Source organism: Haliotis rubra, unplaced genomic scaffold (assembly GCF_003918875.1).
Source record: "Haliotis rubra isolate DU_JTF1 unplaced genomic scaffold, ASM391887v1 Scf997, whole genome shotgun sequence".
Classification (NCBI taxonomy): domain Eukaryota; kingdom Metazoa; phylum Mollusca; class Gastropoda; order Lepetellida; family Haliotidae; genus Haliotis; species Haliotis rubra.
The window spans coordinates 216,259-232,354 of NW_025767742.1; the positions used below are offsets into that span (position 1 = coordinate 216,259).

General features: G+C 41.1%; 1 protein-coding gene across 1 annotated transcript; it reads right to left on the reverse strand.

Annotated features, from left to right (window-relative positions):
* Window positions 1-562: 562 nt before the first annotated feature.
* LOC124265808 (cadherin-related family member 5-like) lies at window positions 563-14,313 on the reverse strand. Its single transcript, XM_046700640.1, has 10 exons — window positions 14,259-14,313; window positions 7,989-8,045; window positions 5,945-6,105; window positions 3,637-3,720; window positions 3,400-3,507; window positions 2,873-2,998; window positions 2,411-2,572; window positions 2,009-2,093; window positions 1,571-1,683; window positions 563-1,228 (listed from the first exon to the last, which is right to left on the reverse strand). The coding sequence occupies exons 1-10, from the start codon at window positions 14,311-14,313 to the stop codon at window positions 563-565; spliced, it is 1,617 nt and encodes a 538-aa protein (XP_046556596.1).
* Window positions 14,314-16,096: the final 1,783 nt, after the last annotated feature.

Consider the following 16,096-nt stretch of genomic DNA (forward strand, 5'->3'; position numbering starts at 1 on the left):
GCGGCACAAAGTATATTATCTTAAGCCTAACAGGAGAAAAAACGCACCGAAAGTACATATAATTAGCTTAAAAAATAACTTATCTTAAGATGTATTTAATGACAATTTCATAAATAAATCACAACTTTCGTGAATTATTAATGACGCATACTTTGTATGATGTGTTGATGCGGTTCGTTTGGTATGAGGTAGTCACAGCATCACGACATCAATGACGTCATCAGACCGACATTCATTATGATGAGTATCGCAATACTCAAGGACGGAGCCATCACGCTATCACGAGGTGGTGTTGGTACACACCGTGGAGTATTCCGTTCAAGGAGTCCTCGTGTCTCTGAAGTCTCACCTGTGCTCCTTCTCTGAAGAACACATCTTACACTCCAGCCTGCACTTTCAACTCTCTATGTACATGTAGATTGGAGACTTACACTCCAGCCTGCACGTTCAACACTCTATGTACATGTAGATTGGAGACTTACTATGCTGTCTGGATTCAGGATCACTTTTAAAGTAGGAAAGATCGACGGGTCGAAAGTAGAATCTGGCTGGGGACACGGTATCAAAAGTTCGACACGTTCCGAATGTCGAACCGGACTCTAGATTTCTGCTTGGTTTTTCGGCATTTTTGAAAAGAAAAAAGCTCGTTGACCCTTTTGCGAAAGCGACTGACGGCTGTGGTGTCCTTGAGGCTGCTTTTGGGGTTGTTGGGGCTGTAGTTTCCGCATTCCTGGGATGTGAATGAAACAGAGGACACGTGTGCATCTGACTTGGGCATAGCGAAGGAGATGGCGTCGTCAAAGTCGAGTTCTATGGAGGAGTTCCTGCTGGTGGTGGAGTCACGGTCGTCCTCAGGAGAGGAGAACATGACGCACGTCGCTGTGTCGGTGGAGTTGTAGGACATGTTGGAGGTGGAGTCACTGGAGACCTTCCGGGCTTGAGGTACACAGGATCGGGGCGAGTCCTGGCTGGGTTTACCGCGGGCGAATTTCACGAAGATGATCAGCATGCCACACATGATGACAAGGAACACACCGACGGTTGACATGAAGATGGAGAAGGGGATCTTCGTTCCCGCTGTGATGTCGACGTCATCGGATGAGAATTTCTGATTGATGGGGATGTCGCGAAGGTCGGGGTGGTAGTTGCTGAAGAAGTTGCCTCTTGCGCGGAGCTGAATCCTGAGCGTGGCTGTCAGAAAGCGCCTATTCTCAGAGGATTCTTCAGCCTGCAGCAACAAACATATTGAAGTGGGTGACCATGTGCTCCTGTAGCATACGGACATTTTGGTTTTGATTATATTACCTGTGGTACAAAATAAGCTCACGGCTTTATAAGCATTAGTACTTCATTTAAGATGCTTCTTTCCAGTTCGATGAAAGATCTGATATGTTGTTTGCTATTTGAGTATTACGATCACATGGATATGTTGACATAAGCGTTGACATGACGTCTGAGTTACTGATCTTTACCCAGAAGCGACAAAACCCTATGCGTCAATTGCAAGATGTTGACTGGAACACACAAAGTGTTACAGTGAAGTACGTTTTGACGTAGAACTGCCCCTTACCTTGATGACTATATGCAGCGTATCTATGTTGGGTCGGTGGACGGGCTTAGTCACCTGCAGCTTACCCTCTGACTGGTCTATGGTAAAATGCTTCTCATACGTTGGGGGTTTCACTAAAGGCAAGAAAAATCATAATATAACACTTTCAACGTTTTCTTTGTTGTAATCAGCATAATCTAGATATAAGGTGGTGGTCTATAATCGAGTCCAGGCCATACAACCCAGTGATAGATATCGTGAGCATCGGTCTACATAATAGATGATAAACCGTGCTAATTCGCATTGAAACGTTGTTTCATATAAATCATTAATCGGTGGGCTTGTTAGTGTGTATCTATCAACATCCATACACATGACACACTGAAGGCAGCCAGGTGCTGCGTGTATGTGATATACACTCCGACATGCCAGATATTGGACCTGCAGGTCGCGGCTTACCCTTGATGATGGAGTAGGCGATGGTGTTGTTAAGGGAGTCTCGGTCACGTGCATGGATCTGCCCCGGCCAGATGCTCAACTCGCCCTGAGGAAAACACAAATCAACTTAGTTGAATACTGAATACCAGACGTGATCTCAACTAATAACAAAATCTAGCGTACTGGACCATAGTTACATTCGAAGCGAAGATCGCTGATCAGTCTGATGACATGGCACCGGGAATCACTATTTTTGTCAGATAACGATACGTAACTTCCGAAAATATTGAAAAAATAGGTTTGATTAGAGTTTTACACACAGAAACATATTTGCTAAACGTCACGTCAGTACGTAATAGGTATCTACCGATAAGTTGCGAGACTGTTCTGTTTTTCACTCTTTGGGCGGAGGTCATTTTCTACCTGAAAGGACGACTCCATGATGGCTTCATACGAGGGCGTGGCACAGTACCCGTCCACCAGAGGGCAGTTTTCATACAAAAAGGCGGGACCTTGGTCATCAGCGTCAACTATAAACACCTTCAGCGACGTGAACGCCACACGGGGTCGAGGGTAGCCGTCATCCTGAGGGGAGAAGACACACAATGTAATAGGTCAGGCAACATCACGAGGTGGAGGGATCAATAACATTTCCAGGTTCATGTACTATTATCCTGGTTTCCAGAACAATGTCGGCTAAAAATAAAAGCTTTGGAAACAAACCCAAAGCGCGACCGTGCGAGATAAGGAAAAACACACACGTTTCAAGAGTACATATGTATACCAAAATGTCTTTTATGTTAAGAAAGATTTCATGACCTTGAAAATAGTTTTGCTTCTCATTTAATCGCAACCACGGATTACTGATGAAGATGGAGCACTGACCTGGACGGAGATGTTGAGCATGTAGTAAGCAGTCTCGGCGTCCTCCATGACGTCGAAGTCAAGCTTCCTCTGAAGGATTACTTCCTGACCAGACTTGGACATTGTGAAGACCTTGCTCCCGTCAACCTGCATAGGAAATCCCACATAGGTTAGAGACAGGGTTTCACATGAAGCATTAATGTCACTCAACAATCGTAAGATGAAAGCTGCGAATGGGGAGAATGTATTTTGACAAAACAAATCATGCATAATGTAATACTACAAGCATCTACAAAATATAAGTGTCCTGAATTTAAAGAAGACCTCATTCCACTGATTCAAGCACAGGGATATTCAGGGTCATATTACGACGTTTCCGACGGTCAACATGCGTAAGCCACTGCCTTGGTCACAGAACGCTGACAATATGTTCATGCCATTCTGGACATATGATATGCAACATGATAGCTTCAATATATTTAATGGTATATTAGAAATCATTTAGAGGATGACTTTACAGACATCTCCACATCTAGGTTTATCCTTACCCTGCTGTCGAAATACGGCAGGATCTTAAACGCTGAGACCATCCCCGTGATGTCGGGGTCAAAAGCTTTGCCTCTAAGGTTGAAGACGCTGCTGCCAATGGACGTCATCTGCAGACAGGAGCCATAGTCATAATTAAGGCTGTCAGGATTGACACTTGCTGTGACCTCGTTATTTATATGACATGTAGGTTCACTAGAATTTGTTTCAATATGGAAGGAATAGATTGTCAAACGTACCTCGTTCATTTCAGTGACGAAGGGGCCTCCTTTGAAGTAAGGGTCATTATCGTTGATGTCTAAGATGACAATCTCTTGCTTAAACTGAAAGTTCACCGCTTGTGTTAAGTCTCACAGAAAGCAATATATATAGACAGAACATTGCAAGCAATACACTGATTAATGATACGAATGGTACAAATAATGTTACCAAGATGAATATATATATATATATGAATTCATGTCTGTGCAAAACAACCCTTTACAGCTTCCGGCTGAACATTTTGAATGGAAGTTTCATAATAACTTGATGATACGATTTCATATATGAAAAAGGTTAGACCCCTTAAAGTATCTCCATGCAACTACATATATACATACACTAGTTTTGTTCTTGTTTCCCAGTTTGGGTATGTCAGGCGCAATTCTGCACTTGAACATTTTAATTTGTCTTGTGAGAACGACTGACAATGTGGTCAGGTTTTTTGGCAAATCGGGCCAAGCTGTTTGTTTTACATCCTTGTACATATTGGTACACTACAGAGTTCAGACTTAAGTAGTTGAGGAGTCGAGTCACGTATCATTTGTTTCTATTTCGAAATATGATGAGAAACAAAAGTATATTTATTTGGCTGTACACACCGATGACGTCCCGATATGATCGTCAACCCTCTGCTACTGACTTGCAGGTTCAGTGCTTGAACCCCCCGAGGTGACACTTTGACATGTTCAGTCCTCACACGTTGTATCGCCTATATACGTTCGGGCCGCTAGGGTCAGGCAAACTGACAGTCCAAACAATTTGTGTTGCCACTCGGCACCACCTTGGATGTTTCAATTACTAGTGTATTTCAGTATAGCAGTTTACCCTGATTTCACAAGGCCACAGTTTCAACATTTAGACACAACCTAGAAATAGGGATAGCTTCCCTTTAAGATGGTCCATTGGGAGGAATATGAAAAGATATTACCTTGTGTAGCAGTTTGGTACAATGACTACACCTAACCCTCTCTGATATCCCGTGCATGAGTGTGTGTGTGTGCGTGTGCGTGCGTGTGTGTGTGTGTGTGTGTGTGAGAGAGAGAGACTAACTATTGTGTCGTGAGATAAGCACAGCGCTATATATAAGTAGAATCTATTCTGCTATGGTGCTGCATGATTGTTTCAAGAATTGTCAGGCCAGATGGGGGGTGGTGGTGGTGGTGTCTCTTCCATTTCAGCGCATTCATATCCCGTCAATCAGCACGAGGCCAGCTACACAATTGGCTGTTCGTCAACATCTCCCGACAGACCCAACCTACATTCACAACTGTATAACATAACACACACATCTCCCCAAGTGGTTTTGAAACCTAGCTCCCTCAAATGGTAATTCAAACGTGTACCCGAACGCTGGGGTGACCATGTCAGTGATGACAAGCACACTCTATCTAACATCTATCGCGTCAAAACAGTCAGTACAAACCATTCACTCGCAGGAAGGCAGAAACACCCATGCCATCAGAATAAATTCATGACTTCAAAAATATCACCAGTTTCATAACACAATATGATTTCTCTTCGATTAAATGTATGTGATATGCTTCTTATCCATATCGTTTCGAATAGAGTTGATGACGTATGTCACACAATACAGGGAAACAACAAATAGCTGGAACACGACGTAATGAATTACTAAAACACGCGTGATGGTTTTGTGCGTCGGCTTATTACAGTAGTCTTCGAATATCCTCGGTCTATAGGTAGCTGAACATGAGAACAGAAATATGACAACTATGTGCTCGACCCTATGCGCACACCATTCACACGTTTACGTGATAAAATGATCTTTTCATAAATACCTCTCCAAAACACCTTGGGAAGGGAACTGATTTTATTTCTACAGTATAGATAAAAAAATGTTATTTCAAGTATTCGTGTTGATGACGTCATATATGTACTCACAACATGCTTCCAGCCTTTGAACATGCACTCCAGTGTGAAAGGGAGAGAATTGCGTCGGGATGACTGAAACAGTAATTGATGAATCGTGAACAGACGACAATGAGTGTGTGAGAAGCATTGTATAACACGGATTCACATAACATTACTACCAGTTCAGTAAGGCACATCTGTTAACACGCCAGTTTTCGGCGAGATTCATTTATCAAACACCGTGATGTTTTCCCAAGCAACACGAACAATAGGCAACTTTCTTATTTATTGTTTTTCATTATTCATGGATAATGGGGGTCCTTTATATACAAATAACCATTAGGATCTTGACAGGCATCACATCAGTAAATAATATTCTTTGAGTGTGGTGTAGGTCTTCTGCAAATGTCCTACCGTTGAAGTCCCATTGTTGATTTCTTCCAAATCCGGGGACTTGAGGAACGTAAAGATGACTGTCCGGGGGTCAGTGGTGAGTCCGATGTACCCCTCCGGTCCGTCCTCCCGGAACGCCCATTTCTCCCCGTCCTCTCGGATAATCTGCATGATCAGCGTCCCTAGGGAAGAGATGCACGGAGGATGCAATGTCAAGGACACTCTGCTCTGATATATCCATTAACAAACGTCTTGTGATTCGCGCATGGTAGTCGGTTGGGCGCATGTCGATCGGATTTCGAATGGTATGTCAAGTATGAAGCAAGGGTTGAGATGAGTGCAGGTAATTGTACACATCCGCGCTCTGTGGTAATGGCATGCAGGAATGAAAGATTGATGGTTGTCGTTTAAACCAATTGGACCAGGATTTCTGCAATATTTGGTAAACTAAAAGTGAGTCATGTCGTACACGTTTAATTCCTTGTCCTCAGCCACGGATTTTGTAGTGACAGACCCAAGACCGTAACTGTCTGGGATTCGAACTCACGACCAACGGATCGTGAAAGCTAACTGATTTAAACCTACACAGAAAATCGGGACACAACTGGGCCATCCTACCTACGCCCTCTCAAACAGAAACACGCCAGGGGAGTTAGCATTCAGAGACACGCCAGGGTCCCGATTCCACAAAGCCACCTTGGGGGTGAGGCGATCTTATTCCAATGTTTTAATACAAATGCACGATAGTTTCGGCCCTGACATACGTTTGTCAAACGAGAACCAGAATAATAATCAATCGGGGAAAATCGGGGATTCTAAATAGATCCGTAAAGCTAAAGGATAAACATCAGCACAACGACTGGCAGCAGTACTAAGCCAGCCATCACCTGGCCTTAAGACAACATTGGGGCGGTTTACGAGAGGGGGAGAGGGAGGGTCTGGTGAAGATTAGACCTGTATTGCTGGCTGGATTGTGAGAAGAGGGTCAAGATGTGCGTCAACTTTGGATAGTGGTCATCTGAGGAGAGGCGTGGAGTGGCTGAGGGCCAAACAATTGACATTGCAGGTACCAGGGCAGCGTTAGTGGTCAGGCTGGGCGAGTGTTGTGTGTTTGGTGTTCCTTGTGGAAATTCAACACCCGGGGCGGTAACGCTGATTCAAGAAGACTCCTCGATTTCAATATTGTTTCAAGAAGTTGCATGTTAATGCAAATATTATTTAACGGGAGAACTGGAAACAGACGTGGGTCGTCCTGAAAGGCTTTAAATTTGGAAAGATTTTTAATTTCGAAATATGCATTCAACTGCAACTTAGAAATTGGTAAATTGATAACATAATAAATCTTAGTATTGACGAATTAAAATGAACAGTGCATTAAACGTTTCAACCCCAACTCTGGCCGTTGTCGGTAAAATATTGTGCAATCGACGACACTACCTCCAGGAGGTATGTTGCCATAAAATGACCATCTGTGTAAGCGGTCACTGAACTGGTCAAGAAATATCATTTCGATCATTCATTTTTGCATATTTCAAAGAACAGTAACAAGTTTAATCAATCCAAGGTGGGCAATGACACTACTGAATACAGGGACATAAAAGGTGTTGTTTAAAAGGAACAGTAAACGTTAAATAGCACAAACAAAACATTACAGGATTTTTAAAAGAAATACAGAGGTGTGGTATTTGTATATATTTCTTAGAATATTTGTCACATTATTTGGACAGTTTGAAGCAAATATACTTTGTTGTTTTTTCATAATTACACGTGTCTTTTCTGTTGACATGATGGACGTTGGTTCAGCTGGAAACTCCAAGTCTACCTCAGCCGACTTGACATTTACAAAAACACAAAATAAACAGTTGACAGAACCACGCATACCAAAACAAAGCATGACCGACACACCTCCATCCTTCTTAACAAACATCTCATTAACATACACTCCAGCTCACACACCTCACGTGGTCATTTGTGCTACTGATGCAATGGCGTCAGACTAAGCATTTCAACTCCAAACCACGTGTAGTCTGGAACCACGTTAGCCAACTAATCCACATTATCTTACCTGTTGGGACCTCCTCGTTGAAGGATAGGATGGTAGAGTTCACTGCACATGCTGATTCTGAAAGAGACATTACGTTTGTAGTAAGTTTCGCCAAACATGACGTGGCAGACATGTTTGTCCACGTGCCTGCTTGAGGGCGCTGTAAACATGCTATGACTTGGGTCTTTGTTTTAGAATTACCCACAGCAAGTCAACGACCGGACAATCAGAGTGTGTTGACCGTCCAACGGTGTTGCAATGTAGTCACCGTGGTCTGTTGGCACTGTGGTGCACAATGGTCGTCAGTGGCCAGTCTGTTCACACAATTAGCAAGTCGTGTAAAGAAATTACGAGAACTTGAACCTTTGAACAAGCGGTTTGTACTTGGCCGTGGAACGTGGCAACACTATGTCAAGTGTACATCTGGAGTCAGGGATTCGGTACAACACGTGAATGCCGTAGCGTAAAATAACGGTTACAATCACCGTCAGAGTGACCGATTTGGGACAACATTCCTATGAAAGAACATCCGATTCCTAGCCCTAAATACCCTTGACTTTCTATATGTCTAGGATCACTTAATTATTGATATATTGATTGATTGATTGATTGATTGACAATTGATATATTGTTTATCCAAAGTGTTTATCACTATCATGTTATACAATCACGTCAACCGCCATGAACAAGCTGTCGCGTAACGTTTTTTACTGCTGTCTATATTAGGACGTCAGATAATCTTGAATATATATACTCGACACAACAACTGCTATCATCATGAGCTAACCAGGCACATACTGATTCCTGTTCACATCTACATGTCCCAGGTAAACTTGTACATACAACACGCCATCCACCTGGATTATCACTTCCTTCAGATGACCTTACACCGACCCCTTACGTAATCGTATCAACACCAAGTACATACACCTGGTGGAAGAGCTAGTTGTTAAAACTACAGTCATATATTTTATAAACAATTTATCAAGAAATTGCTTAAATACAGTTATTCTAGAAACTATTTGATCATTGTAGCATACATTTACGTCAAGTGTACAGTACCTATGTTGGTGTATCAATGATTTGATGGACATTACATTCGGTCGATCATCACACTGGGTCTCATGCCGTCAGTGGCAGGTTTCAGTCATGGCAGGACAACGACGCGTGCACATTTCTATAACATCATAACTTAATATTTATTCTTAATTTCACCAATAAATCAGAGAAAAGATAAACTAATCATGAACACACTTCTCCAAAAAGAAACGATCTAATAGTTCGTAAATATTTGCCCTTTTCCGAAACGAAAATACTGATACCAAATACTGAGTCCAATCGCATCTTAGATGTATATTCATGTCCAGATTTGATCAGATCATTCTACTAAGGTGAAACACGTCATACCTGTACTATACGAGACCCTGTTTCACACAGAGGAACAGTGTGGAGATACAGGTGGCCTAGGTGTCTCTATCCCCTTGAACGGCAAGGAATGTATTTGGTAGCACTTAGCAGTTGGACGAACATTACACTGAAGGTTTATAAGGATTCCATGTTCTTTACTTGATGGCTGAAACCAATTTTAGAGTGATTCTGATCCTTTCATGTGTGCGATGAAGGAATTAGCATCATACTGCCGTCTACGTTGGCCACGTCAGCGTCTTCCCCGGACTGGCAATGACCGCTGGTTAACATGGACTTCAAGGCGCATTGGTAGAAACAGATGCACAACACTAGTATATTAGAAACAAATACAGACATCATGGTGCTTATCCATGGGGTAAGAACTGTAGTCCCCGTCGCTGCCGATATTCTCTGATGTTGCGCTTGTCACGTGTTTCACAGGGGATTACTGTTGGCTAGGGCTGGGAGGATAGAAACAATGCATGCACACATTGCTATTTAACTGGTTCATTTTACTTTCAATTTAGCCTTCAAAAAGACTTGAGCCCTGGAGTGCACTGTTATTTATTCCTTTAATCATTCATTGGTTTGACACATCAGCATTGAATATACCGTTTGAGAGGCATTCTAGAAGTTGCAAGCAATAAAAATAACTGGTGACCATATGTCTTTTTAATATGATAATAGTGATGCAATACTGACAACTTCTAGTCCACACAATACTTTCTATTTCAATGGGTAATTGATCAAAACTGAAGGGTTACACATGAAAGGTAAAAACGCCAGGGTTTTCAGCTGTGTTGTGGTTCGTGATATTGAATATCATAGGGGAGTTTTGCATTGAAATGTGTTTATAGTACATAGGCTAGTTGTAGCTGGCAAAGTAGACTTAAACATCAGCAGTCAGTGTGTCCACACATTTCGGTGTGAGCTGTAACGGCCTATGGTGTAAATGCTTACATACATATCATGATGAGCCATGTATGCGGTCGTTTATATATATTTGGAATTTGTCACTGTGTCTATTAACAAATGTTTCGTTTCGGTGCAATGTTTAGTTTTGGTAAAAATCCTTGGGTTTAGTTTGTTCCTTCAGAGGAAACAATACACATTCTATCATAACCTACACTCAAACTTCGCGATCCAGATTGAAACTTCCTTCCTATTTGCTGTCAGTTTGCTAAGAGACATTCATCATACAAGCCGAAAGTCTAACGCCAAATGATGAAGCATAGGGGTAAATATTTATAAAAAAACAAAACTGGCTGAATATCAACTGCCAAAACTTGACACAAAACTATCCTAGAACTATGACAGGTACTTATGACGTCACCAATACCGCCCCTACACTGGCTCAGCATAAACAATGACGGAAGACAAACAAGATCCGATAGCTAAAAAATGTACACTTAAAAAATTATGTTTGCGTTCGATATGAGTAATCTCTTTGTGCAATGGCCGGCGCAATGTCTAGCATACATGTTGATGACGAGGATATTTTTCAGCGCAGTCCAGTGCTGCCAAACGGATGTTGGAACACAGCCTTCACCTCTCTGATTACACCGTAGAAAATCGAAGATGAAATGAAATCGTTTACGTGTTGAAATCATCAAGAATGTTCCATGTTTGTATTTTAAGATAGTTTGATAAGGCATACACAATTGAAGACCTTGGAACAATCAAACTCAACGAAGTGTAAATACTGATACAAATAGTTTCCACGTTTCAATGTTGGCTTTGTAAATTGATCGAAAAATGCAGCCACATTTGGAGACGTTTTGTGGCGAATTGCGCGAAAACCAAAAGCAAGCTCCGAACAAACAACGTTTGATCCACTGTCGGTGGTAGGGGAGACAACTCGGGAATCAAACAAGGAACTTTGGTATAGTAATCAGCGTTACAGACATAATCGATATAAAATCTCTGTATTTGATATGGTCGTGCCCTTTATTTGTAATGCGATATACTCGCTGTTTGAGTTAAGATCATATCACTGTGTGACCTGTCCAATTTGACATGATCAAAGCGCTTGTGAAGGCTAAGTTTGGAAACTATAAACATTATTTCATACATCGGATGAAGGTCATCAATGAATAAACAACCCAGATGCTATATATATGCGTGTTATGTGTGCATTATGAATTACAGCAATGCATATCTCGAGGTAGGAAAGCCGGTGATTTAGGCGCCATCGTAGGGAAGTGACAAAAGGAAACAGAAATATTTTTGACTTGGCACATGATTTATCAGCCCGCACACATGGTAATATTTACTTCAGGCACGAAATGGGGAAAGTTTAGTTCCATAAAAGCCTTCTTTCAATAGATTCGGGGTGTATCAGACCATAATCCCAACAAGATGGAAGCATCAGTTTCAGGACAGACTTTTCAACAATCATACAATTTGATTGTTGTATTCGTAATTGAGTTTATGCTCCTCAACAACGTTAAAGACCATTGTTTCTTTCACTTTACTATAGTCAATATTCTGGCATGCTGCGACAGGTCAGGTTTACGGCCATACTTCTCAAAATCAGTTAAGGACCATGCGGTTCTTTCATATTACTATAGATCACCAGGCTCGGTACGTTTGTATTACATCTTGGCGTATCTGGAGCTTTCAGTTGTTCATTACTGCCAGTTACACAGGAAAGGACGTGTCACCTCAACGTGTATTTGTTACTAATGACTGACATCCTGCTAGTGAAGCAGTCATGTGTCTTTCTGGATACACACTTCTCTGCATTTGTTCCAAGACATTTTTAAAATTTGGCGTCAATGAAATTCAGTTTGATTGGCATTTAGAAGTTGGTGACTAATAAGAAAGTAAGATTGTTTATGGATAACAACTTCTATTATTATATCTTACTTTCTTAATGAAATTCAGTTTCCTACATATGACATGATTCCTTCATGACATGCTGGTTATTCTCAACACTCTAGCTTGTGATGGAGTTTAAATACAACGACGTGTACGTATTGCACATATGTATACGCTACGTAGATACAAGAACGGGTTACTGGGATGGGTGGTTGTTTAGTGGCCATGTTGATCATGGAGATCACATAGATCTTTTCATAGGAAAGAAGTCTCTACCATTTTCTTCTTAATGCATGTCCAGTATGCAAATTACATGCGGTTGGTTTTCGTGGATAAGTCTGAATATCTAGCACAGAAGAATTGGCATCAGTAGTACATAGTTGTTAGCATTGTTAAAATGGATCCATACATACAGTTTTGAATCATGCATATATTTTTTTATCTGACGGGTGCGGCTAGTGGGGCAGAAAAACATCACCCATTCCCGAACACTGTGTATCATAACTAAATGATAGTGACAAGGTCAGAATGATACAATCGACACTGCACAAAACAGAAAATTCTTATGAATATGGGAAAGATTTGGGCGCTTTTATTTTAAGTGTCGCCCAGACATTAGGGCAGACAGCAAATAAAAACAATATTAGTCAGCGAATTGTTCTCTTTTTGCCACAAGCCAAAATGATTAATTTACAAAGCCGACAAATGAATCATCGGTAAATTTCGTTCTATTTTGATATATCCCGAACTCCAATGTTTCTATAGGAAATATGAACATGTTACATACATACAGCTAAATACCTGTAAATGGTCATATGATTAAATGGTAACATTAAGCATTACAACCAAATAACTGTTACCAAACGTTACCATCATAACATTAAGAACATCTAATTCATTAATCGATTTCGGTTTCATTAATTCAATAAGAGCGTGCCACTTAGAAAATCAAATATGTGAATTATAATATCCAGAACACAATTAAAAACAATAAACTATTCTGGACAGATAAATGTAGTAACTGTTGTTTTAACCTTTCACTAGGGTAGATACATCTGTTTGTTTTAACTGCTGCGAGTTAAGAGTTTTAAGTAGCTATTCCGAAACGCAGTGTGTATGAATGTTGTCAACAGAATGTTATAAGTCAAACTGTGGTAACACTGCTGCAGAATCTAACTCTGTCTGCATCTTCCTACAAGTCACCGTGTGTTCATGAACAATCCTAAGCTATGTGTACGTAGCATTGCTCATCTTAGAGCAGTCACATTTGGCGATTATGTAAACATCGAAGGTCAGTCACAAGAAATGCAATGAAAAAAGTATGAGATAATTTCCAACACTTCAACGCACGACCTATTGTCACTGTCAACAATGACAAACTGTGTTCACGATCCGGCTCTGCCGGGAGAGTTAATACGTAACAAAATATCCTTTTAAAAATTACAGTTTCCAGTCACGAACAGACTTTTTTCAATAAATATTCAAATTTTCCATTGAAATATAATCATATATATACAAAGTTAAACACATGCTACCTCTGCCCTTCTGGTTCCAGGTTGAGTTTAATGTCTAAGAAGATATCACATTTCAACGGTGGAACCTTTTACGTTTCTGATATATATACATGGGTGAAACAACTTTCATGAATGATGCTTTCAAGAATAGTTTTGCTATGCTGAATTATTTTGAGTCATATATCAACTCTGGGAATATCTTTAGAATTGATCATGATGTGGGGTATACATGACCTGTGGCCTTACTCTATATTCATATAATATTTATATCTAGGTGAATCAAATATCCAATTTCAGATATTACCGTTTCGAATGGCAACTCCTACATACTGTGCAAATGGCAAGAAACATACAGTTCATAACCCTACATACTGTGCAATACATTTTTCGGCAAGAAACATACAGTTCAACAGCAAATTTACTGGATAGGACACACCCATTACTACGTTGTTTATAGGTTCATGTAACGTCTACTTCTTTGTAAATGGTTATTTTGTGAAAACCAAATGAGCATGTAACGATATATTTAACACACGGGCGGTGCACTTACCTGTTGTAGGAAGAAGTACCGTCATTAGGACGAGAACGACACAGCTGACGGCCATGACGCTGTCAAACTCAGGTACGGAATGGGACCTGACGTTAGGCTGGTCGGAGAAGCAAGATCTGTGGTCAGTTGTCCAGATAATCCGCTGCGTTATTCTTTAAACGTCCAGAGACTGCGGCAGCGTGGGGTTTATGTCCTTAAAGTATGTCCTGAGATGGCAAGATCACCACGCCTAGAATTCTTCGTATGAGAGTTCCCCCGTCACTTGGTTCAGAATGCTGCTGATAAGGTGTTAAAGGATGTTATGCACACCGCGTGGAAGGGATCTCTTATGAATGTGCACATCAAAACACCAGTGCTACTTTATACGGCGGTTTGTTTGCGTGACGTCACACCGCAAACCCTTTAGCCCCACGTGACCCGGATGCGGTGCTAAGAAGAGACTTGGGCCCATGCTATAAGGACGACAAGCACTGAATGGTGCATGCCGGGAGTCTTCGCCAATACATTAAAACAATAACAGTGCCATCTGAGATCCTCTCCAACCACAAGCCACTCCCATAGTCTATCGGAGAATTTGCCTAGCAGCTTGGAGACGGTAAATACCTCCCATCGGCAGGTGCTTGCCAAGTTGACAATTCTCGCATGTACAAATATACACTGACGATGGCCGCAAAAGCGCCCCATTGTCTTTATGTGTAAGAAGAAAATCTCATCATCAACATTGGACACCAGCATTAAAATAGGATATTGGCGATCAACGGATGATTGAGGAATAAACGCCCAAAAGAATAAATATTCCGATTACTAGTGTTGTTTCTTCATTAGACATATAAATTTGAATGATCTTGACTTTTAGGTCCTCACATGGAGGAAGTGGTCTTCTTCAATAAACAGAACTGTGAGAAAAGAAGAATAAACAGCCAGAAGGTCCAGCCCCCGTCCATTGTCATTAGGCCGAATGTATGGGAACGTGGTATACTGACCGGTCGTTGGCAACTGTTTTGCTATGGTGTTTGCAAGCCTTAATTGAAGGTTAATGATCGGCCTTCTAGGATGTGCACTGTTTGTTTTGGTGGAAAGAAATTGTATACAGAACACATTACTGCCAAGTGTTCAGTGCTAAAATGCAGATGCTTCTAATGGTGTTTTTAAAATTCTAAATCACGCCAAGCCAGAGGATTTTCTGATTGTTCATAGCTTAATATAGACGCAGATATTGTTCAAAAGATGTTTGAACAGCGAATAGCATAGTTTTTACTATTTTTCTGCCAAATTGTGCTTGTTTTAAGTTTGTCGACGGCATAGTGGGTAAGCTATTGCAGGCTTATTGAAACATCACTTTGAAAAGATCTTTCTGCAGATGGGCGTGTGAATGTAAACATTTTAACTGATGACTTAATGTTTTATTTCTTGCAACAGATTTCTCACGTCTGGTAAACATTTCCGCTCGTATTATAAACAGTGTGATTAAAATTGGACTTCAAGACATTCGTTATATTGGCAACAGAAACATTCCCAACATTTCTCCGAGGGTCAGAATCTGTTTCCCCTGGGGAATTATGTCCTCCACACTATGCTGGTCCCAAGAGTTTCCTTAGAGGATTGGGTGGTGAGGCTTCGTTGCGGGTCAGTAGTGTGAAGTGAAGCGAGTGAATGAATGAGCATAGTTTTACGCCGCCCTTTAGCAATATCGCGGCGGAGGACACCAGGACTGACTTCATACATTGTACCCATATGGGGAACCGAAACCGACTACGAGTGAAAGCTTCAATCACTAGGCTTTCAATAGTAGCATTCTTATACATGTAATATATCATGGTTGACTAAGGCCTTACTGG

Coding starts and splice junctions, on each gene's coding strand:
- LOC124265808 (XM_046700640.1), bottom strand. CDS start 14,313: ATGGCCGTCAGCTGTGTCGTTCTCGTCCTAATGACGGTACTTCTTCCT. Junction 3,508..3,636: donor TCGTCACTGAAATGAACGAG/GTACGTTTGACA, acceptor TCCTGTCTGCAG/ATGACGTCCATTGGCAGCAG. Junction 2,999..3,399: donor TGCCGTATTTCGACAGCAGG/GTAAGGATAAAC, acceptor TTTCCTATGCAG/GTTGACGGGAGCAAGGTCTT.